Here is a 26337-nt window from a genome sequence, read left to right as displayed (position 1 = left end):
TAGGCATTCGGACTTCAGTGAGTCTGTTGGAAAGAATCATGCAATTCTGTTTGCAAGGCTGAGTTCAGAAGTTGTAGGGAGACATACTTCCACGGGGCCATCAGGCTGCCTCAACAGTGTTTAGATATTACTTTAATCAAAGAACTGTGTGCCATTACCCCAGGATCTGTGTCAAGCTGTGGATTAAGTTTATAAAAAAAAACTACAAAAGCTCCTGCTGGTTGAAAGGTTATGAGTATTTAGCTACATTACTGCTGTTACAGGCATGAACACGTCCTTTCAGTATTTTTGAATTGTAGCAGTGTTACAATTAATTAATTGTGTCTGCCTGGTTATAAATTAGACTAAAGTTAGAGGCTAAGATTTTATTAAGAACCACCGATTTTCTTATTGTTTTTGACTGTGTAACTTAAACTGAAATACACTTCTCTAAACTGGACTCAAAGAATATGTCGGTGAAATATGTTGTAGTTAAATATAAGAATATTAAATCAAGAAAATTCACATAACACCAATAACTACCAGTAACTGTCATGTTAAATCATTTAATTTCTTGTAACTGTGAGAGTAGTGTTGTGAGAACATGAGATAATACATACGAAAAGAAGAAAGGAACTTCTGTTTGCAAAAAGTGTGGGGAAGTTGTTCCCATAATAAGTCATTCTGTTAAACAAGAGCCATTATTACATTCCAGCAATGCAAATGTAAAACAGAAAGTCTGTTAGGAACCAAGCATAATATATTGTTAGTATATATATTTTCCCTTCCCACATACTGTTTTTGGTTGGTTTGGTTTTTGGGTTTTGTTTTTTTTTTTTTTGAATTGCATGCTATTTGGTTAAAGAGACTGTGGATCAAGATTTGATACTTACAGAAAAGTATTTTTTTATATTGTTCAAAGCTGACCTCTGCTTTTAAAAGGCTTGATCTGCACTTTTTCATCTGTTTAGAAGCATACATTTTTGGTTAAGAAATTGAAGACAATCTCTTTGTCTTTTTCTTAAGCTGGGGAAGTTGAGATAAAAAAGAATGCCTGCTTTAAAAGTCACACATGGCTGTAATTTAAGATTTTTTTTACTTCATTGTCCATAACAGTTGAAAGAAACCTTCAATGAAAGTTTATTAACTAGGCCAATGCCTGAGGCAATAAAGGTTCATTTATTACCAGTTTCTTGGCTGTTTTTCTTCTTCTATTTTTCCGTTAAACTCATAGCGTAAGATAATACTTCACAAAATTAAACCTTTGACCTTCTCTGGAGTTAAGTCGCCTTTGATTAGATAAAGTAACAATTTATGGTCCAGCATGAGGTTGCACATGAAATGAATAATGCAACAGAGTGAATGAAAACTGAGAATCTATTGCTTTTGAAAAGATGACTGTTGTTTAAGAAAGAATGTTTGCTCTTAATTGTCTTGTAGTGATGCTGTATGCATTTCAGTAGGATTTTAAACTGTTGCTGAAAAGTACAATATAGGCAGTTATATTGTGTACATTGTTTAATTCTGTCACAATTACACCAAGCTAATAATAAATTCCCAGCTTACAAAACCCCGTTAAGCTATAGCAGTAAGTAATTTGTTGTGGTATTTGAAATGCATGTTATGATTTCATTTTTTCCTCTTTTGTACAAAGGAATAAATCCACAATAAAGAATAATTTAATGGAATATAAGTCCATCAGTTCCATAAATGGCAAATAATACTGATAAAAAAAATTACAGTTACAGAATTTTTTTCAGCATCATTGAATATAACAGTAGTTCTCATTCAGAAGATACAGTCTTAATATTAAGTTTTATCTACTTCTAATGAAACAAATCAAGAGGTCAATACTACTTTCTGGGTCAATCTTTTATCTCTGCAACTGTGTTATTAATTGCAGAGACACATTGTAATGGAAAAGGATTTTTACATTTTAAGATTGCTATGGAAATTCAGCTCTCTTGCTTGTTTATTTTGAATGCAATATCCAGACCTCAAAATTCATATTGCAATTTAGGAGTAGTTACAGGAAAAAGGTCTGATTAGTCTGATGAACAACAGATGGTTTGAGCCTCACACACACTGGTTTTCTCCCAGTGCAAGACTGGCAGTTTCACTTTAGTTGCACCAGTCTAAACCACATCACATAGCCAAATTAGTTTCTAAATATTTCTTCGCTAATAATATTTAAAGTGGAATTAGTTATTTCACTTTTTATTTGGTTGTTTTTTAAGCATAATACCTTTAATAACAGCCCTTTTAAAGGTGTTAAAAAAATGGTTTGGATTAGCATTTTATGCTCAACCATGCAAGTTGAGCAGGAAAATACAGCTAGAATGGCCAGGCAATAATTTATTGATTATCCCAAAATAACAGGTAATGAAATAATTAGAGTATACCAATATTGTTGTGTTGGATCAGTCCAGGCATCTAAACAGAAATGAGGCTTCTGGATAACTGTGAGATTCCAGGCCTACATTGTACGTAAAGAATGCTAATACTGAAGGTCAGTATATTTTTAACAGAACATTACAATGTAGTTTGAAGTTCCCCTTTCTGAAATGCAGTCTGTGTAATCAGACCACTGTCCTTTTGCAGATTGTTTTCTCCATGTTTTGTGTATTGTACTATATAAAACACCCATTAGATCAGAGACTAAGTTTGGGATCCTATTTCATTTGATATAACTGGGACAGCAGTGTAATAAGCCACCAAAAACTTGAACCCAAACTGCTGAAGCCCATGAAACCAGTGCAATAATCTTACAGTAATCAGGGTCAAGTCCTACTCTGGCTTTCTTCCTCAAGCAGAGCTTTTCAGATTCCAGTAAAAATTTTTCCCAAGTAAGAACCTCAATATGAAATCTGGAGTTAAGTCAAGAAAATACATAAGTTATTTTAAAGTCAGAACCATAGAAAAAAACTAAAAGAAAAAGGATTAAGCATTAATTTGAAATAATGGAAAGAGGTCTGTAACAATTTAGATGGGATTTAGACTTCCTCCCATGCAATAAATAAAGCATTTCTGCAGAATGAACTTTCTGGCAAATAAATGAAATTAAGTGTAACGTGCTGCTGACAGCTGTATTTTGGGGTTTTTTTGCCTGTTCTCTGGTGGCAAAGGTAAGATATTAAATGAATAGTTTTTTTTTGGTTTTTTTTAGTTTTTTAAAAAAGTGAAATAACAAATTGCACTTTAAATATCGTTGAGGAAGGAATACTTAGAAAAATTCAGCCATATCATATGTTTTAGGCTGGTCCGACTAAAGTGAAGTTGCCACCGTTACACATGGAGAAAAGCAGTGTGTGTGAGGCTCAAATGTTCTCCAAGTCCTGAAGAAATAAGTTGGGTAAACATATGTATACGTTATTGGAATTTTATGTAGCCATAAATATGTATATATATATGGTATACATAAAGGAAGTTAATAGATATGTTAAAGAAGTTATTCATTATGTATTGGAATAACTATCAGGAATTGTAGTAACTGTTAGCCATGTTTATATGAAAGAAGTTAAAAATTAAGACAAATTACTTAAATAGTTCTCTAAGTTGTTCCAGGATGAAGTTTAGCCATACAGTTCAAAATGTGTATTTTGAGACATATTTGAGACTAAAAGAGTTATACTCACAGGTCCTTTTTATTTTTTTTTCCTTTCACCAATAGGGCGTGTTGTAAAGCTTCTAAGTTTGAAGAGCTTTCTCTTAAGCCAGGGAATAGTATATGTTGGAAGACAGAAACCCTGTGTATGATTTAGTGTCCACCAGTAATTCATACACATTTTGAAAATCTGTCATGATCTGTGACAGCTCTCTTGGATGCTTTGCTTTTAAAACAGAATTGTTTTCTGAAGGTGCTGTATTTTTTGTCATTGTTTTCCATTCCATTCACTCATTTTTCAGCATTAGAGACCACACATACTGGGCATACTTCTGGTCTCATTCTCACCCACAAAATTCTGACTTCAGTAGAGTTGGATGGGTGTAAATTAGACTAGAACTTGGCAGGAGAAAGCTTATGATTATATTTGGCAGAGGCAGCAGGCTGCAACTTTATTAACATAATTAACAGCTACAAACACACCCAACAGGCCAAAGTAATGTAGTGACAGAAGAGAGAAGGTCTTTGTAGGAAGGGATCATTCACGCTTTCTTTTGGTGTTCTGCTTCATGTTCCTGAGTTCCTACTAAGGCTTGGAGAGCTTTCAATTGAGCTGTAATTCAAATTCATATGGCTCCTACAAGACACCTTGAACAGACTTTTGCTGATAAGTCTATAGGAACTGTCAGCAATACGGAGATTACTTCAGAGGCGTGATGGTTGAATTGAACTTTACTTTCTGATGTTTTGCTTTTTGAATTAAATTGTTGGACAAGATTAATTGCACACAGTAAGAGATTTAAATGAATAGCTTTATAAAGCATTAAAGCTCTAAGTATGTCACACGGGAAAAAAGCTGTAAGGTTTAAATGAATAAATGTATTTAATGCATAAAATGTCTAGGCTAATTTTTTAATTCCTTTACTAACATCTTTTATTGAAAAACCATACATTTTTCATCCATCTTAGTTATACTGCTGTGGTTGTGGTAATTTAATATTCCTTCTCTTTGCTAATCTTCTGGTTCAGCAGAAGTAAACAATAGGTTTCATAAATTAAAAATACGCTCTCCAGAACAGGCTTCTAAAGATAAAAAACAAGGCTGTAAACATTTATGACTGAAACAAACTAGATTGTTCAAATACTGCCATGATGTATCATGTATATCAATATGGCACTGATATCAGTTAGAATGCAAACAAGGTTTTAAATGATGTGCCCCTTCATTTCAGCTGGAGAATCCGCTTTACACCATCTGCCTATCAGATGGTTAGGAACCAGGACTGCGTATTAATGCCACATGTTCGATTTTCTTTCCTCTTGTAATGGTTAGATTCATATTGCTAATAGCTGTGCATGAGCACTGTCGATGAAATTTGTGTGACGATGGAGTGATGAGATATTTATAAAGCTGCCTGTCTCACTGCATAATCAGCAGGAAGAATGCCAGACATAAACAACTTATCAATTTCAGAATATTAATGACAACTACCATTGACTTTAATCTATTGAATATTTTGGTCTGGATACTTTTTAACTGTTCAAATAAATATTTTTAAAGAGTAAAAAATACCTAAGTAGCAATTTAATGTGATCCTTATTTCTTTCATTTCAGTTGCCTTTATAGATAACTTCTGGTTATCTCATATTTGAAGATGAAATTTCTGTAATGTAGAACTGCATGTACCTTGGAAACTCCTTGGCTAGTGCAGTAAGACTGAAGTGATTATTAAATAGCTTTTAGATCCAAAGGCTGTTTTGAATAACAGGGTTTTTTTAAACATTACAAATATTTACTCAAATATATCACCAATACCTAAACTTAAAGTTTCATATTTTAAATATGCATATAGATTCACAGCAATTTATTAACCTCTTCTATTTAGAATATATTTGACTACTTTTGCTAGTAAGTTATCTAAGTTCAGCCCTTGCTAGAGAGAAAGTTTTGTCTAGATAATGCAAGTAGCTCTAGTGACTGGCTCAGGACTTTTCTTGACACTTGCTTCTTTATATTGTGACAGTCAAGTGATAGGAAAGGTAACAGTAAAGCAGAAACTGCTACAGGATGGAATTGCGTTAAGCTGTAACTCTAAGGATCATTCCTTACAGTTCCCATGCACTTAACACCAATGCTTATGACACATGCATTTCAGATACATATGGCTTAATTTAATTATTGTATAGCAAAGTAATAATTTCAATCACTTATGTGGTTGTATGAGAGACGGAATTAAATTAGTCGTTTAATTTCTGCTTTTTAAATGTATAATTTATTATCCACAAACACTATCTTGCAAAAATCACACTACAGAACTAAGCAATCTGTGTTTCCCAGTCCCTGTCTAAATGTCATGGCTTCCTCTATAGAGAAGTACTAAGGTCTACTTTGGAGAGAAGTACTGAAGCATACTTTTCTCCAAATTTTGTATCAAAAGAGAGTTTCTATTTTAGCAGTTGCTAGGACATTATCCCAGTGAGACAAAATATATACAGGTGAACTCACAAGTCCTATGTCCAGTTTCTGTTTAGTAAGATATTTACTTTGATACTTAGAAGCACTTAAAAATTCTTGGTCTGGAAGTTCAGTCACAGCCAAAAGTTTGAGGCCTGCAGTTGTGTTATATTGTATTTGAATATTCCTCCATATGATTGTTCTTTAAAGATGCTAGTTTTAGCTTGTCAGTGATGTATATACAAAAGAGGAAGTATAGGTTATTGTATTGTTTAATGAATACAGGATGCAAACCAAAGTTCAGGGGTGCACTATCCCTTTTTCTGTGGCCTAATTTAGGGTCTGTAACCAAATTTGTATAATACATAACTTCATATCCTTCCTCTGAGATAAAAATATCATTGGAAGCAATCTGTGTTATTGTCAGTACCTTCTTACAATCAGAACATGCACAATTTGTCATAGTAGAAGAAGTGAAAATAAAATTAAACCCTTGCATTTATCCATCTTATGATTTGATTTTTAGCTTTCGGTACATCCTTTACCTGAAATATCAGTTTTCTAAATAATATCAATCTGACTATGCAGAATGTAATTATCACATACTTGATAATTCTTTTTGCGCTTGGAGGTGTTAGAAGTCAGCCTATGAGGAGGGTCGAGAGGCTGGAACTGTTTGCTAATCTTTATGCAGTCATGCAAAGAAATAAGGGAAAGCAACCCTGAGTCAAGCCACAATATATTTAAAGGCACCTCTTATGCGATGTCATTGCTTTCCTGATGTCCATTCACCTTCTGCCTTCTCCCTGTTGGATTTTGCCTTCTGTCCCTCCCCATTGCTAGCTGAAAACTTGGCAAGAGTGAACTCATTTTCTATTTAAGGAGGCAAAGGAGACAAGAAGAGGCCCTTGGAAGCAATGGTGGTAGCAGTATTTACCTCAGCAGCCTGGGATTATTTGCTTATTTAGTCTTTCCTGCTAAATTGCACTCCTTTACTGGGCAGCAACATTGGCCCACTAGAATAGTAAATTGTTGAGTTAATTCCTCTTGAGATCCATAAGACACTTCACACCTCTCAGAGTATCTGAAAATCAGACAAGCAGGCACCTTTGAACTAATTACACTGAGTTTTTTCATGCCTTCATATTCAGGGCAAGAATCTTGATTTAAAATGAGTGAGGGTCTATGCTCTTCTTGTGGCATCACAGGCTGAGGGCTAAGATTGCATAATTGCATAAAATTTATCTGGTTTAGTACCTTCTCTTTCATTTCTTACACTTAATTATCTTTAATTTCCATCTCTGTCCCCTAGATCAATTGTATAGGGTAGGCAGGTCTTGTGCAGTTTTGACACTGTTCTCTGTGCTGCCACCCAGGCTGGAGCAAAGGGATCTGAGTAGGTAGCAGCAGGGTTTGGGGACTGCAGAATTATGCTGCCTCAGGGAAGAGGACAAAAACCTATGCTTGTGACTTTGATTAAAGGTTGTATCTACTTTTGGGGTTTGAAGGCATTACTGGACCATTTCTGTAATTGTTTTTCACAAAGATAAATTTTCCTGGTTTTGTAAACATTCTTGTAAATGTCTGGGTGGCATAAATTTGGTTTTATGGGAAGAGCTGAAGGTGGCTTTGCGATTGGGATTAAATGAGTCAATCTCATTGATAAATACTTTAATGCCTTGAAGTTTGGGGAAAGCAAAAAAAAAAAATTTTACAAATGTTCTGCATTACTAACCTTTCTTCTAAAGATGCTTCTTAAAATGACTATATCCATGTGAAATGTGAATGTCTGAGTTCTCTCATCTGTTGCTCATGAATGGAAATTATAGATCTGGGTTTTTTTTTCTGTTTTCTTTACCTTGTCAATCATTTGAGATCTAAAGTTTTCTTTTTTTCTGAGTACAGTTGTGTACATGTTCACCTATTCATAACCAGACATTTAAGACACCGTTTTGAAGCTGTTAGATCTCTGAAAGCATGCATTTGTAGCTACAATTAGTTAAGGTTATATTATGACTGCAGTTACTAGATACCAAGTTAAGATTTAGGTTGATATATAGGAGTGACTATCTAAATAGGATGTGAAACATTTTACTTCAAAAATTTGATAGCTTTCAAATCCAACAAGAGGAATAATGTTCCACAATATTCTGTTTCAGTATCTAGCATGTGTGAAGGAAGAATAACAATCTTAGTCCCTACAATAATGAAAAATGATAGAATAATGTATATTAAATTTTATTTGTACTTCTTTGCAGGCCTGACAGCAGCAGCTGCAGCAGCAGCAGCTGCCACCAACGCCGCCATAGCAGAAGCAATGAAAGTGAAAAAAATTAAATTGGAAGCTATGTCCAACTATCATGCAAATAATAACCAGCATGGAGCAGACTCTGAAAATGGAGATCTGAATTCAAGCGTTGGTAAGTCTTAGACACAGCATTCTGATATGTCCATAATGCTCTCCTATTTTATTAAAATGGCGATCCTTCTCGACTTCTTTCTAAAGTCCTTCATTTGATGTAAAAAACTTGCATATTTGTTTTCCTTTTCTTATTGTTTTTAGTTTTGTTTTGTATCTGACCTTTACAGCAGTGTTCAGCCTTGTTGTTACTATTACAAAAACATTCTTTCCTTTGCAGGTTACTTTGGCAGACTCCGGTTAATATTTTCCATGAAAGAAAGTGGTTTGATTGCTTAGAGTTCATTTTTCAAAGTACAGGTGGGGTGACAGATGATGGTGTCAAAGTGAAATTTAACAATGTCTCCTGCTCAGTGTGCTGGGTATCGACTTTAGGTAATTCAGAACACAAGCTTGAAAGCAAAATATTTCATACTTTCATGTGCCCTGTGACAAAAGGAAAACATACATACACAATAAATTATTGCCATGCTCTGCAGTTCCTATCATATTTTATTTTAATAAACACATTCTTAAAATGTAGTTAACAGGTTTTTCCATTTCTTAAGCAGCCATCAGCAACTCTTGTTCTTTCTCAAAAAAGAATTGTTTCCGTGTACTTTATTCATTTGTTTGGACGATTTGTTTTGCTAAAGCATACTTCAAAGCTAGAATAACTTTTTGTTGTTGTTGATTAAATCTTTAATCATCTCTGTGTGTCTGCTGTAAAATGTTTTGTTATGCCATTTCATTGTATTGGCTCCTTTTATCATGTTGAGACAGTATTAACTCAGCAACAGAAATTCAATGACAAAGAGGTAACATTCAGAAGAATGCAGGCAAGATTGGTGTTTATTGGAATAAAATGGCTTAAGATGTGGATTTCTTGTTTGTTTTTATTTTGGCTCTTTAACTTTGCTTATTTTTTTAGTTTTTCATCTAAATACATTCAGAATGAGTTTTAGAGAGTTATGTACTAGTCTTGTCATAAATAAATATGTGTTTGTGAACAACGGTTCTGTACAATTCGGTAGGCATCAGTAGACTATTATTTAGAAGTAATGTGAATTGCAGTTCAAAGAACTGGTTCACCTAGGCACATGCTATTTTAAATAACAATATGTATACATTACTGCATAAGGAGATGAACAGATTTTTTTTGTTTTCATTCTAAGGAATAGCTTAAAAAATGCCTCTGTGATGGCAAAGAAAATAGTCTTAAATGAACATTTTAGGACTCAGTTGCCAACATGTTCAGTCGCTAGAATATTCGTGGAAAGATTGTCCTCTTGGAGAGGAGACAACAGGAGTAGAGAGCAGGTGTCTTTGAAATCTGGGAGGAGGTACAAATGAAGTGGAAGGACCAGGTGGCCTCCAGTGTACTGGAAGAGAAGTAATGAGAAAGAGTGAAAAGTGTAAGTGTGAACTGGGAGGATAAAGAGTCTGTACTAGGACTAGAAGATAGTTTAGATTTGAATTTTGGACTTTGATGAATGCATTATAGGAAAGAAAATGATCAAAGATTGGATTATGTAATTATTATTCTGCTTGAAAGTTCTAGTGACAAACCACTTGCACATCCATGGAAATGGAAGAGTTAACAGGTAATCAACATCTAAATCATGTGAAGTATTTGTAGGAGAGAGAATGGAGCGAGTATCTGAATATCCTCTGAACAAAAAAAGAAAAAAAATCTATTTTGAAATCATTGAGATATAATGGAGATAACTAATCTACTCTTACACAGTTTAATCCATTTCCTTGTTTAAGAAAATTCATTCTAGCCATTCATTCTACAGAAAAGTTAGCAGAGTAAGATTGTTTATTGTCATTGTCAGAATTTCCTCTCAGCCCCTAAACTTACTTGCTAACTTCACTTAATTTCCTGATCTAACTGAATGAAGAATCATTTTGTTCAGAAAAAAAAATGTCTCTTCTGAGTAGAGTGAATAGCATTCCAGTTGTCTCCATTCCATGAGGAATTATTCTGGAAATGCAGTGGGCTTGTCTGTGCATCCAGTCTTGAGCTATACACTTCCTATGGAGGTTTTCTCAAAACCAATCTGTATTTCTTTCTTTATTTCTTTTATAGTGAGTCTTTCCTACTCTCCAGAGTTGATTATGCCTATGGAATCAGAGAAGTGATTCATACTGCTACTAATGCAAGAGTACTATTAGGTTTATTAAGAGTTAAGTCTCTATTTATTAGTTTCATCTTTGAAAATTAGCATATTGTATTATCTTGACAAGAACTTGTATTTCAAAGGTATTGCTTTGTAGTAGCTGTGTGCTTTTTTTTTTTCTTGTGCATTTTTTGGGGGGCTGTTTATTTATGTCTTTTCACATAAATATTAGCAAGTCTGTATACCATTAATATTTGAATTATGGCTTGTTAGGCATGGATTTGAAATATTACATTATTGAATGTTAGCAGGAAGAAGAAATAAAATAAAATAAACTGATTTTTGTTTATATCTTAAATTATGTTAAATTATGTTATATACCCGACCAAACTGAAAGGAACAAAAAGACTAACCAATCAGGCTAAAAGCTTGACTGATACATCTTAGCTGATATGTAACAGGCATTAGGCTATAGTAGTATACACAAATTGATCATAACATGTTCTTAGACTGTTCCAATGCCTATGTAAAAGAAGATAAAAAAATATGTGGTCTTCACTTGAATTGTCAGGTTTACTTCCGATTTTCTTCCTGTTTGGTTTTAATCAGAGGCATAAGATGAATCATAGAAGTAATTTTTGTAGGTGAACATTATATAATTATACAGAACACTACACAAGTTCATTAACATGGTCTTATGAAGCAATGGAGAAAAGGTTAGTGAGTCAAGAGAGTTAAAGGAAGCCAATGGTACTAATAAGTGATTATTTTATATCTCTCAGTTTCATATAGTAACCTTGAGCTTTCATCCTCCCACCAGAATTATCATTTTAGAAGGGTGAAAAAAAGGAAGAAAAAAAAAGAAATTACAGAGGAATCAGAGTGAGGTATTAGCACGCTGAGTAAAATATATGGCTGCAACGCCTTTCTCCCCCATCCACAATCAATTGGATTCTTTTAGTTTAATATTTACTTGCTAAGATGAGATGCTAGTCTGCATGGTGATAAACAGTCTGTTACTGGCATCTGAAGGTGACCTGTCAGTTCATATGGACAAATCTCCTGCTTACTGAAATGTTCAAAATAAATCATTAAAGCAGGCAGGTGCTCATTCCCAGATTTAAATCACCATAGATTTATGATTTGAATTAATGCTTCATTTGGTCATAGAAATAGATGCTGAGACAAATGATATGCAGTGGTTGGGGCTTCCATACTGTAGCCATCCTAATATTGATTACTGAGATGTCTTTGCAATCTCTTGTTTATATCAAGTACTGTCTTGTGACAGCTTGGCTGATATGAGCTACATTGCAGATAAGAAGGAAAAATGTCCTGGTCTCTCTTTAGTGGCAATTCTACGTACAACATGCAGGATAGATAAATTATTGGGGTTTTGTTTAAAAAATGAATTCTATATGGCATCAAACAAAAAAAGATTATAGTGTGTGGTTTTTTTTTTTTTTTTTAATTGAAGAATTAAGAGAAAGGAGTGCCAAGGTCAAACTTTAAATTTCATTGAAGAGGTTCTACTCTTTGTCATATTAACATCTTAGGATGATATTAGAATAAGTTGTATATTTACTGACTCCAAAATTATAAATAGGTACAGCAGCTCAATTATTTCCTTGCTGTTTAAGTACTTACTGCCCTGCTATCATACTTCATTAACCCTCAGCGGCAAAAGATAGAAGCCTTTGAAAAGAAATATGTTTAAAGCTATTTCTGTGAGCTAGGCTTTGCTATCTATAACTTGGTAGGAAGTGAAGAACAGTCCGTATACTTTTGCCTCCCAAACATTTTATATAATGAAAAAACTATGCATATACTTTAGGGAATACTCAAAGGATTTGTAAAGACCTTTGCCACTTGCTAAAATCTGACTCATAAAACTTGTAAACAACTATCAACAATAGTAAATTACTTGCTTAGTAGGAAATGAGTTCATATCTATTCAAAATGTGATCTCAAAACAGATGTCCCAAGAAAATGTCATTGTTTAAACTGCATTCATACAAAAAAAAAAAGCGCGCTATTATTTCTTTAAGGAAGTGAAGCAATCAAGAAGACTTTGGTGTTCTCAATTTCTAAACACAGTTAGGAAATACAAGGCAGCATTTTTACACTTGGCTAGCATGTTAATCCATAAACAACCACAAAATGTGTTGAAAATTAAGAGGTTTTCTTGGCATGTTAGTTTTCCTATTCATCTGCCTTACATTGCAATATTTAAAATGATGAGACAAACGTAAGGTTTCCTGTGGTCTGTTTTTCAAAAGTAATGGTTGCTTGTACACTATTATTCTGTTGGATTTGTTTTGATTTTTTTGTTTGTTTCATTCAGAATCGGAGATAAAATGATTTAAATGAAATTATTTTTCTCTAGTGACCTTGCCCAGTAATAGAACAGTACAAAATGCAGTCATTTCCTTTTTCTAAACACACGTGTCTATTTTGAAGGAAAGAATTACTTTTATGGTTTCAGGAAAAAGTCTTGAAGACCTTGAAAAAGCAAATAAAAGGAAACAGAAAATGCAGGCCACTGAGCACAGCTCTGCAGTTGCACATCTGATTCTCTGGCTTGGCAATGTTAATGAACCTCAAATCCTCCCTATAATTAGATGAGGGAATTGCTTATATTTTCAAACAGATGATGCTGCTGTAATGAAACGATTGACAGGAAACTTGAGAATGTCTACAGTACTCATTTGGTTTCTGGGTTTTGGGGCTTCTTTTTCCCCTATTCTTTTTTTTTTAAATGTAAACAGAAGATTGGCTGTACATACAGGTCCTGGGAAAGGTAGTAATTGACACAGAATGCTATGACAGGTGTCTTTGTGTGGCACACAAATAAAATGGAAGAGAGAGGAATGACAGTCAGGTATGGCAATTTTTAGGGAGGAGTGTCCTGTGCTTATTCTGCTTGGGTTCTTAAAAGGGGCCGAGACTCAAGAGATGGATCCGGATTGAGTGCACAGCTGTAACTGCTGATGAGCTAATTGCTCCTTATCTCTCAGCCCCATTCATCTTCATTTTTTACCAATTACTGAGAATTATCTGTGTTCTCAGTTGGATATGAGAGTTAATCCTTTTTGGTTAAGCTGGCAGTACTGTGAGCAGATTCCAAATCATAGGGTGAAAAATCCCGAGCAAGCTTGTTCTCAAACTCTCCAGTTCAATGACAGTATCACTAGTTTGTAAGAATTTTTCTGTTGTTTAACAAATTAACACCAATTTTCTTTTAACTTTTGTACTTTTATTAATGTGTATTTTTCTTTGCATAAACTGAGTAGGTGAATGGATGTGCTTCTTTTTCTAAAAAAAGTCACTTGTAAAAATTAAGATAAGGTAAGCAATAACTTCAGACCAGATAGATTATTTGCAGTATTTCAATGTTTATCATATGATAAATAACACTTCTGTTAACGACAAGTATGTGCATGCAACTTTGACATCATGGAACATAAGACAAATGCTTGTCAGTGACATATATCTACTTTTGTAAACTTTGAGATCTGTGGATGAAACGTGTTGTCTTGGTGCTGGCAAAGGCATGATCATACAGCCTTAAGGACTAGTGTGCTACGTGGAGCACATCATATTTCAAGCTAAAGGAATGCTTTCATAAAACAGTGCTTCAAAATTGCACAGAATACCTGATCATTTTATTATAATCAAGTCACTATTTTTTAAAATTTTTAAAAATTTTACTTGCCTTCATGATAGCATGGGAAAAAAGTCTTGAATTTCATAGATAAAATGTAAAGTTAGTCTATCATCTGAGAATATAATTTCTCTGAATCTGCTTCTGTAGCTTTTAATTCGAATTGCTAAGTTTCCTAAGCAAAGCAAAGAATTGGATGTTATGATCTGAACATTAGGTAGTAAATCAAGGGAATTATTAGCAAAGATTTAGCATTTCGTGTTGTAGAGTCAGTTGTGTTACAGCAATGAGTCCCTCGTCTAGATTAAATGCTCACTGTGGGTTTTGTTGGAACCAATACAGATATTTGCATCTGAGTTAGTCACCTTACACTCAACAGACAGAAATAGGCAATTGCAGGGGGTGATCCATTTCATCATGAAGTAGATGGCAAAATTGGTTATATAAATGGCACCTTACAGGTGCAAGTAGTGATGTGACTACTAAGCAGTAGTTAAAGTTAAATGAATGAATCTCACTCTTAATATATTCAATTAGTATTTTCTGTAGTAAGATTTGAAGGAGTTAAGAAGTCTTTTGCAAGAGAGCGATACTGTATTGGCAAAATAGTGCCTGAGACAGAGTGAAATAGAAAAGAATAAAATTAAAATCTACTCTTTAGAAACAGCAGGACAGAATTTTAGGTATTCATCCATAAAACTATTTAGATATAAATACACTCACAAGTTTTTTCCTGCTTATGTGGGATATATATCGCTTCTGAAAGAGTCATTTTACCTGTGTGAGACATACTGAGAGAACAGGCTTCTAAAACTGCAGAAGCAAAAGTTTCCTGTGTGACATTTGTGCTCTGGGCCTGCTACAAAGCTGTATCAAGTTCCTGGAAAAATCTAAATGATTAAGCCTATGTTGTCAGCAAGATAATTTTTTTATTTTAAAGGCTATTTATATTGTTTGATCAGATTTTCTTTATTTCCTGTTCCATGCAAGATAATCCTAATTGGATAAATAGTTGAATAATCTAATGTTCAGTGTGATTTTCCTTCAAAATGCATGCTTTATTGTTATGGTCCTTTTCCCTTTTAGTACTGCCTTGTATGAAAATAATGAAATTGTTAAGCTTTTATTCAGTGTTGTTTCGTCATATTGGCAGTAAATATACTAAACATGATACTGTGGATGTACTACATTAAGAAATGCAAGCTGAATACAGTCTTTATTTTGCTAAGTAGTTACGGTAGTCCATTGCATCATTTTTCATAAATAGTAGTTAGGAGCTACATTTTTAAAAATCAAATCACTAAACTATCATTATTAGCTAAGTTTTGGAAAATAATATCTCTGGTAGAATATGTGACAAGTACATATTTCTCACATATTAATTGAATTATCATCAGGAAAATATGTATATTTCCTGTGTTATAGACATGTAAATATACTACATTACGCATAAAAATATTTTCTGTATAGTCATATAGATGTTGAAGAAATAAAACATTGTTGTTTTAATTCATATATAATGCAAAACACCAAAAAAAAGCTTCTTTCATTTTTGGAACAGAAAAGTGTACACATTTTCTAGTATGGTGTGTCTGTTCCAGAATGATGTAAACTAGAAAATGTCTCATTTTTTGCTTAAAGGTAACTTGATAAAGATAAATCCTGGACAGGTTTCATCAGGATATCCAAGGGGTTGGAGTAGTCTACTTTCAAGAGACTATGGCTGTATTTGCACAGATATGATGCCTGCCTGTGTCTGTATTCAAGGGAGCATTTCTGGAGCTTCTCCAGGTAGTGAGGACAGTTCAGGTATATACTCTAAGAAATTTTCTTATATTGAGTCCGTGCATGTAGAAAATTGCCTAATGTGGCAGTTGTTAAAAACTCCATTTTGTAGGTTTTTTCCCATCAACAATGTCAGTGAGATCTATATGTAGATACATGGCTCTTGTCTCAAAGTTTATATTCAAGTATTAGAGCTTAAACTTTTTAAATCTATGAATACACCTATTTGATAAAACAGGTAAATAAAGATAGTATTGCTACAAAAATCAGCATGTGAAATAACTACATCTTTTATATGTAAAGAAGTATTGTGTACAGAAGGCAAGCAAGGGAAGGACACAGTCCCACGAAGAAGTAGACGATTTATCTTAGAGGTCAAAATTTCTTCTAGTTTCTTTAAGTTTTGCATCTGACAATACAGATAAGGCACTGAGCATGCTCATAGATTACATATGTCAAATATGGACATTGAAGTTTCCATTTGAAGCCTGATCTTGACTTCCATTCCAATTTGTGCCAGAATACTCAATTATTAGAATCATAGGAAGATTATTTTTCACATTACTTCTATGGAAAACCAACTGTTATAAATTATTTTTTTTTGTGAAGTGTGTTAGACCATCTTCTTCCTGGCTATACTTGGTAGGGTATTGTTTGGTATTTTTTAAACATTAAGACTATGGACAGGAAGACATACTGAGACACCTGTGTAACTTTTCTGTTTAAGCCAAGGAGGAAACTTCATGACCTCTTCAAAATCCAGCTTTTTTGCACAGGCCCTACAGACTTTTAGATTGCAGAAGCAATATAGCCATTTGATGTAGCCTGGCTCTTCCTCACATTTCATTAAAAACCAAAAAGGCCTGGACTTGACACTCATGTGCAGTCCTGTGACTGTGGTGAAGTGAGAGGAGGCAGCTGTTGCACAACTGACCCTCTGGGTATCTTGAGTTATGTATTAACTGATCAATGTGCTTGAAAAAAGAAAGATTAAAAATGTATAATACAGTTAGTAGTACCTTCAAAACTCCATGTATATTTTTGACAGTGAAGATAGAGACAATAGGAATACTTGATGGACCAGACAGAAGGGAACAGAAAGGATCTTAACATGGTTTTCTTTAACAGCAGGCCATAATCAAGACGCAGACCCTTGCATTTATTCAGTGCTGAGAGAATTACTAGTTTGATAACGACTAGGAATGTTGTTATTAAAACAGTATGTGCAGTTCATTTTCAACAGTTTTGAATTAGAGTCTCCACTAATGAAACGGATACGGTTTCTTTCACAAAGGGCAGATCTGTTAGTTAATATAGCTGCAGCAGTGCCTTGTGGACCATGCCTTTAGCTCTATTTGTATTTCACAGCATGATAAGCAAAGAGTGTTGATTTTCAAGGATCCTGCTGATGAAAGGTAATGGCATTATTACATCTTTATCTCAAAAACAGAACTGCATGGTAAATGATTATTTTTTTTCTTCCTCCACACCCTCATTTTTTTTTTCTGTTGCACAAAAGGTTTCTTGGTTAGAATCCTTTTTTTTAATTTCTTTGAATCATTTTAGCCTTGGAAATGATATGTTATTATTTAATGTCTGCACAGCAAGCCTGAGAGCACCTAATAGCGAATGGATTGGAAGTGAAGTGCCTCCTGCTCACAGATATGGATCGGCTCAGTCACACGCTGTACCAGCTGTCATCTCAGCCATACTGCTGTGATTTAATTAGTCTGTTTATGTCCTTTCTAATAATATTTCCATCTCTATGAAAGGGCAAATGCGACAGGGACTTCTTTTCCTCTTTGATTCTGCAGACTGAGGAATGTGGCCTACATCTGATATGCTGAAATGCAGGGTTGAATCACTATTCCTGTCACTTCAAGCTGTTGATAAATTGTTCAGCCAAGAAGTGTACTTACTTCCTTGGGGTCATTTGTGGGCTAGGGGCATGTAATCTGTGTAGAGGATTAAAAGAAAGAGAAAGACCACAGATACTGGTTTTCTCTTCAAGGGATCAGAGTGATGATGAGATTTTAAAAATGTTGAATTTTTAAAAAATACTTTTTTCTGAGACTTAAGAATCTCTTTATTAGGATTTGAAGAAAGGATTTAGTTGTACTTTTAGTTTTATGACCATTTTGAGAACACTACACATCAAATTAGGTCACCAATGTGTTTTGAGAAAACAAGATTCTGGGCAAAATGCAGATAAATTGTGGATTTTAAAAACAATTCTATTTATACTGATCAAAATACCACCAACTACCGGTTTTCTAAAAAATAATATTGCACTATGGTCTTTTTTTCCCCTACTATAGTTTTCCATTGCAGGACTTTTACAAAAATACAAAAAAAAAAAAATCCTAGAAATATTTCTAGAAAGAAAATCCTGGTCAAACTGTTATCTTTGCTTCAGTCTTCCGAGTGTTCCAATTCACTTCTTCACTTTGGTCTTTCCCTCCCTGTCGCTATGAAAAAAACTCCTGGTAAATGACAATAGTTTGTGCTTTCATGACTGTTCCTAGCAATGAAGGTGATCATCTCCCATCTCCATCTGACTGATCAAAGACAAGAAGGCAATCTTTCCAGTAAGAAAGAACACTCTGGCATTTCGCAGCATGAGATTTTGTAGGCTGTTGTGAAGGAAGCAGGTATTTCAAGTTGGGGGGACCAGCTGTCCAGGGAGATGTCTGGGAAGGCAGCAGGGAGAAGTAACCTCTTTTGATCTCTTTCACTGCTGCAAAATGTGAGTTTTTCTCAGTTCGTTTTTACTCTTTCTTGCTCTCTGATGTGCCTGTCAGTGACAGAATCTGTATACAACTGTCTCTTTAGAAGAGGAAAAAACCCACAGTGCTTTGTTTTTTCTTTTTAAGATGAAGAACTTTCATATGAATATGGAGTGCTGCAGACCCTGATGCTGCCACTGCCATCGATTTTATTGAAACGTAAGATCCAAACTGCAGATGTTGCGTACCAGAATGGGCCATGGGCTCTCTGGATATTCAGATCCTTCTGAAAAAATTTCTCTAGGGAAGTTTTAGATAAGGCTTGCTTCAAAAAGTACACTTTAGTACACAGGTAACAGCACTTTCTATGACTTTCTATTTCTGTTTAGATTACATTTAAATATTTCATACATTTTCTTTACCTGTGCTACGGTAGAATTGCAATTCGTGTTCACAGATAGAAAAATTATAGTTTTAAATTTAGATTTTCTTCACTTCAGAGTGAACCTAGATTTTTACAAGGGGCCTACTCCAGAATATCTTAGATGTCAGTAGTTAAGGCATTTTGAGCATTGGGATGTCATTTTTCTTAAGCAAAAAAAAAGTTTCCCTTCCTCTACAGTTTTCCCCTTCCAAAGCCTTCCTAATAGAGGACCCTTGTTTGTTAGCAGCTTTAGTCTCATATCTTCTCATCTTCTCAGATTTCTCAGCAGTCAGAAGAGAGTGCATTTGCATGGGTGGAAATATAAACTTTATTGCTAGATAGCTACGGAGGGATTTAAAAAAAAACCCCACAAACACAAAACTTTCAGATTACAGTCTTGGATCAAGGGAACCAATGTTTAATGTGGTTAATATCCTCAATATTTTATGATTCATTTTTATCTGAATACATAAACAAGCCTGATTAAGTTATCCTGGCAGAAATATTTTGATGATAGCAAACAAACTTAGCAGTAGGCTTTTGACAGCATTATTTATTAATATGATAAATGAATTGTGAGATGTGTGATTGTGTGATGATGCATTCATTTAGTTGTTCCTTTTTTTCTTTTACTAATCTCTGTCATGTTGGATTTATAAATGGAACTGAGTGACCTTTGAAACTGTGATGGAAATGAAGAGATAAACACAACTTGAAAGGACAAACCAATTAATATAAATGTGTTACACATAAAGAACTGATTTCAATCAATTGCTATCTATGTAAACCTTTGGGCATTTAGCTAACGAAATAGAGTAAACAGATTGTGTGACATAGGGACAAAATATACATTTATATTTTTATTATGTACTAAGTATATCATCCAAAATACACTTAACATGAAGTCCAAGGTGTGTGCTTCATTGTGGTACAAAGTCCACTGAGAAGTTACAGGATTATATTGTTCTAATAATCAGAAAGCCCTTTTTGGTGTTGTTCTTAATTTTATTTTTTATCTTGCTACTGTATTTTGATGACTACTTCAAGTAGCCTCTGTTTCATTTGTTTACTCTTTCCAACATTTATAATTGAGCTTCTAAAACATTTTTGCAGTATTCTTTTAAAATATCGCAATCCAGGAGTTTCTAAATAGAGTATTCATTTCTTCTGTAGTTGCCTTATAATGATGAAAACATTTATCACCCTGAAATCAATACAAATGTCTTGGGCATCCTTGTTTAAGAAAATTACAGCATCTCTCTCAACCTTATTTATTTTTTTTTTCCCTGAAGAATGAACCTTTTGTTATATGCATTTTAAATTGCCTGCACATATTGTTCTCTTTACAGGCTTAATTAGAGAATATGATCAATTTCATATAAAGGTTTCAAAATACCGCCATTGAAGCAAAACAAGGAGAGGGGGGAAAAAAAAGAAATAAAAAAAGAAATACAAGCTTGACATTTTAAAAAACTTGCATTTGAAAGACTTTCACTACTAATTGATTTTTAAAAGAGTTCTGTGGAAAAGTGAATGCAGAAATGTTTGGAAGTGCTTTGGCAGCATGCCAGAACATTTAGTACAAAGCATAACTAGACAGTTTCTGCGGCCTTACTACAACTGAAAAGATATGTTCTTTGCCTTTCTTAATCTAATTTGGTATCCCAGCTGTACAGTTACAGATTATGCTGGATATTTTCAGTATCTTGTGGACATCTTTAAACGATCAGTTGGCACGAGGCAACAACTTCCCTGCTGTCACAGGCAGGGTTAGGCAACACAAGGGTTTCAGTAGTGAGATTTTCTTTACATTTCCTTAAAGAAGCTGTAATAATGAATCAACATTCATTTCATTATTTTACATGGCTTTTTGTGTGTTTTCTAGCATGGACTGACTGACGCAGAGTCTGTTGTTTTTATTTATCTGTATTGGAGTTAATGGTATTGTGTGGAGTGAAAAGGAGAGCAGAAGATACTTGTAATAATTTTCTTTGAAATTTAACTTTTAGCTTGGATGATATGGTGCTGTCTATTCTGTAACATTTTAGAGTTCTTTGTTAGTTGACTGAAGTTGAAACAAAAATCCTCTTTTTTTTTTGTTTTTTTGTGGAGTATGCACTTTGAAAACCTACATAGACAGCTGAAATATTAATGGAAATGACATCCATTCTATTTTGGAAAAAGAGCAGACCAAATGATAACGGGTAACATTGACCAAAAGCAATTACTTTAAAAGGATACTGCTAAGTATCTGAGAAAAATGATTCCTTTGACTAGTTGTTTGTCAGGCCCTGTGTGGTTTTTATTGATTGCTCTTGAATATATAGCCCCCTTGATTGAAAACGCTGCTGGTAATGTCCTTCTTTTTATCGTGCTGAGAGTATCTTATTGAGAATAATAGAAAGAAATTTATACACAAAACAAATCCACATTAAAGCTTTAAATTAGCCAAAAGTGGCCTATAGATTACCTATGGTATTAATTTTCTATCATGTCTCCTTCTCTAAAGCTAGTATATAGGATTAGATGACTAAAAATCAGGCCTTAAAACTTAAATGTTAAGTATTTGTTTATAAAATGGTTTGTTTCCTCCCCTGTCCAGTATCTGATTACCTCTGTGGAGCACTGTAATTCATCTAATGCTATGAAGTACACTAAGTTTAAAATGAGTCATAGGTAGGAGTTCAGCCCATACCGTTTCTTATATATGAATATTTTATCTTTGCAGTTAACTCCACAATGGAAAATTTTATCTTAGTGTGAGAGGTTGGCATCTCAAAATGCCACCAGTCTATTTAAATGGACACTTGATTAGGATGCTGAAGTGAATGAAGACAGACACAGGAATGATTTCAGCAGCAGGCTGCAGTTTTATTAACACTGGAAAGCTGCTGAAACAAAAATCTTCCCAGACTCCCCAGCTATATCTGCCTGCCAGAGGATTTGTAGGATTCAGTTTGTTCTAGGGCTCAGTTCTTCTTTCAAGGCCTCTTCTTTCTTCTTCCTACAACAAGGCAAAAGTTACCAAAGGAAACCTGTGCACCTTTTTCAGATGCAAAAGTTTGCCAGCATTAATTCTGTCTTTTATTTATTGTTGTGATACAATTACTAGCAGTCCGCCAAAGTTAAGAAGGAATAACAGGGCTTTGCATTACTTCATATTTTCCTGTCAATTGAACTCTACGATACTTAAAATCCAGTAGGTTCCAAAGGGGAAAAAAATCCTTCATGACTCAAATAGTAATTGTTCAGTCTGTCCTGAGGCATCCTTAGGTACAATAAAACTAACCTGGCATCTCTAGTTCCTGTGCCCCAGTTACATGGAGGGACAGTGAGAAAGCAGACAGATAAAAGATCTGGACAGAAAAAGATCCGCCTAGAAGTTTAAGCTAGCAAGTGAAAAGTCAGAAACAATAAGAGATGGAGAGTTTTTGAAAGAAAAAATCCTTGTCATTTCCACCTATATTCTGAATATCTTAATCTAGATTTTTGCTTCGTGGGTTGAAAGCAGGTAATGCCATAGATACCATATCTTCTATCTGCTCTGCAGAACTCATCAAAAACCTTCATAAGACAACTCTTTAAGGCAACTACACAAGCCTTGTGTCCAGGATAGTTGTATTTCTTTTTCTATTATCATAGAATCATAGAATAGTAGGGATTGGAAGGGACCGTTAGAGATCATCTAATCCAACCCCCCTGCAGAAGCAGGGTCACCTAGATCAGGTCACGTAGGAACATGTCCAGGTGGGTCTTGAAGACCTCCAAGGAGGGAGACTCCAAAACCCCCCTGGGCAGCCTGTTCCACTGCTCTGCCACCCTCATGGTGAAATAGTTTTTTCTTATGTTTAAGTGGAACTTTTTGTGTTCCAGCTTCATCCCATTACCCCTTGTTCTGTTACTATCTACCATAGAAAAAAGGGATGTCCCAACCTCCTGACACTCACCCTTTAGATATTTATAAATAGATCACCCCTCAATCTCCTCTTCTTCAGATTAAACATCTCCAGTTCCCACAGCCTTTCCTCGTATGAAAGATGTTCCATTCCCCTGATCATCTTGGTGGCCCTGCACTAGACTCTCTCCAGCACTTCCCTGACCCTCTTGAGCTGAGGAGCCCAGAACTGGACACAGGACTCCAGATGAGGCCTCACCAGGGCAGAGTAGAGAGGGAGAAGAACCTCCCTCGATCTGCTGGCCACACTCTTCTTGATGCATCCCAGGATACCATTGGCCTTCTTGGCCACGAGGGCATATTGCTGGCTCATGGTTAGTTTATTATCAATCAGGACTCCCAGGTCTCTCTCTGCAGAGTTGCTCTTCAGCAGTTCGACCCCCAGCCTGTACTGGTGCATGGGGTTGTTCTTTCCCAGATGCAGGACTCTGCACTTGTCCTTGTTGAACCTCATGTGGTTCCTCTCTGCCCAACTCTCAAGCCTGTTGAGATCCCACTGATGGCAGCACAGCCTTCTGGGGAATCAGCCATTATAATCTCTGTTCTCCTCTTTTGAGCTGCTTGATTCTTTTGCCCTGTATAGATGCTTCAATTACATTAGATCCAACATTTTTTTTGATTGAGAAACTAATACACATTCTATTAGAATCCATGTAATATTTATACGCTTCATACTTGCTTAAGAGTCCCTATTCATTTTGTTTCCAGAGATGTACCACATCCAGGCTCTTGAAAATATACAAGATTTTTCAGCTGTTTTTGAGAGCAGATCAGATTTAGCAGTAATTTCTTTATATGAAAGAGAAGATGTGTAATTTTATATGTGTCCACAGGGATGGCTTGTGGAGTAATGATGCCACAGAGGCCAACTGCAAAATATGTCTTTTTATGAAGAGCTCTCCCAAATATACTCATTTACTTTTGGGTGATGTATACCATTATGGATACTATGTTATTTCAAGGACTGGAAAATAGTTGTTTATCATGAAATGGAGATAACCAGGAAATCTTGATGAGACCACCATGGCTGCATGCAGTCCCCAGTCAGGTGCCTGTGCATCAAGATTCCTGTTACCAATGATTTCTAGTTTATGGTTCTGCGCATAGCCAGCCTGGATGGCCAGAGCTGAGTTAGAACTGGGTGAGGATATTGAGTAGGTCATCCTGCAGAATACACATAAGTGTCCCTGAAGCAATCAGCTTAAGCGTGACTGGACTTGTTGGTACAGCAGTATTAGCCATGTGTTACAAACATGGCAAAGAAAAATGCTTTGCAGTCCATATATTTTCTCAGTATTTAAATGCCCTGGAAAATGAAGAATTGTGTTTATATACACAGTTTGCTACAGTTCTGTGCTGTTTCTTTTTCGAAGTGAGAAAAAGACTCTTGATCCTGGCCTCTTAAAGAAACTGGAGTTTTCAGTTTCTGTCTCCTCTCACCCCAATCCCCAAATACATAGTTGTTCCTCTAAGAAAACATGTCAGAAAGACTGTGTAAAGGGAAAATCGGGCCTTTACTGGTGTCATCTCACTTGCCCGGGTCCTCACATGCTATGACGTGCAAACAGTCCATTTCTTGAACACACTGGAAATACTGCAAACTGCTTTGATGTTCACGGCACAAAAGTGACAGGCATCTTTTTTGTTTCCTCCAGTAGCCCTTTGAAGCCTTTACTTGTGAAAATGTCACTTGTAACAGATCTTTCATTAAAAAAAATTCAAGCCCACGCCCAAATGGAGGAGGCGGGGGTGGTGAGGGCAGAAGTACTTTCTTACATATCAGGTCTGAGTTTGCAAGGCAGCCTGATTGTAGAACTTTCTACACTCCATAATTACAACTAAGTTACAAAGCAAATGAGATGTTCCATGTGTGATTATGATTATCTATCCATCCGTCTATCTGTCCGTCCATCCATCTGTCTATCTGTCCGTCCATCCATCCATCCACTGCTAAAATCTAAGGATCAGTAGAACTGAAGTTATTTGCAGGCCTTAACCTTAATCCTCACACATATTGAAGTTGCCACTGGGCACAGACAGAACAGCTGCTGTACCGGTACAAGAACCAAGCTCGCAATGGAATCTCACTCTCTCTGATCCAAAATTGAACACCTTGATGTGTAGCTGAAGCTTTAACTGGGAGTAGAGCCACGAAGAGAACTCTTTTTTTGAAATTTAAAAGTGACAGTGGTAGTGATGGGAAATGGTGGGGCAGGAGAACTAATGGAAAAAGAGAGTAAGAGAGAAAGGAAGATCAGGGTGAGAAAGTGCTGGTTAGCTAAGGATACTTCTGAATAGACTTATTTTGTGACTGGCAAGCTCTTCTGTCTTACTGCTGTTGCTGCAGGGTTCACACAGAGATGTACACAGGACAGGCTGAGGCTCTGAGTGGTCTGTCTATTGTTTACATTTGTATAGAAAGTCTGATTTGCCAGATATGTGAATAACTGAGAGTGACATTAACCTTACTTTATTTGTATTTTACAATATTTTTGTGGCCAGTGCTATAGATGTGACCTTACCTAGAACTGAAATTTTCGCTATGACATGCCTACCTCTATTTCAGTACTCTTTTACAAGGTTGCCACCCTATTTTTCTCTTGCTGTGGCATGAAAAAAGTTTTCACAGTATTCTGTTTCCCTTCTGTCTCCCCTCATCATCGCTTGATAATAATTTTTGAAAAATAGAATGCTTTCCTATTGCAGGAGGAGTGCTGACAACTGTCCATTTATCGGATGAGTTCTGTAGGGAAAAGCCTGGTACTCACGTAGCCACATAATTTTCTGCAAAATTCTGCTTTTGAGTTTGAAGGAGATTTTTGTTTTGTTTTTATAATTATGTTCACAGCTGCCAATACAGCTGTATTGTCTTATGGAACCAGGAACAAGGACATAAAAAAAGTTAAACCTGAAGTTTGGCTTATAACTAGATAGACGGAAAACTAAATGTGATGCAAGTGATCTCGATAGTCTGATGAAAAGTAGAGCAAGTGGGATATGGAAAGCTGGAGAGCCCAGATGCAAGGTTTGTTCTGTGCTGGTATCGGGATAGAAAGATGATTTGTGCAGAGCTCTTTTGGAGACTGAATTATCTAGGGAGCACAGATTTATTGTTAAAAATAACCATCAATTTTTCATCAATGATGCTCTTTGCTATGAGTCATAGCTGAATATGATTGTACAGGAGTGGGAAAGTATGGAGGAAGAGTATTTTAGAGACAATA

General features: G+C 35.3%; 1 protein-coding gene across 6 annotated transcripts in view; it reads left to right on the top strand.

Annotated features, from left to right (window-relative positions):
* The window catches only part of DACH1 (dachshund family transcription factor 1), a 359570-nt gene that overhangs the window by 179685 nt on the left and 153548 nt on the right, over positions 1 to 26337 (top strand). For all 6 annotated transcript variants that reach the window (XM_061995471.1, XM_061995480.1, XM_061995461.1 and 3 more), the window contains exon 3: positions 8297 to 8458. In XM_061995471.1, coding sequence (XP_061851455.1) covers positions 8297 to 8458 — 162 coding nt within the window. The remainder of the gene's footprint in view (positions 1 to 8296; positions 8459 to 26337) is intronic.

The sequence above is a fragment of the Colius striatus genome, chromosome 1, assembly GCF_028858725.1.
Source record: "Colius striatus isolate bColStr4 chromosome 1, bColStr4.1.hap1, whole genome shotgun sequence".
NCBI lineage: Eukaryota > Metazoa > Chordata > Aves > Coliiformes > Coliidae > Colius > Colius striatus.
The sequence above is the reverse complement of the archived record's forward strand: the minus strand, read 5'-3'. Positions and strand labels throughout refer to the sequence as shown.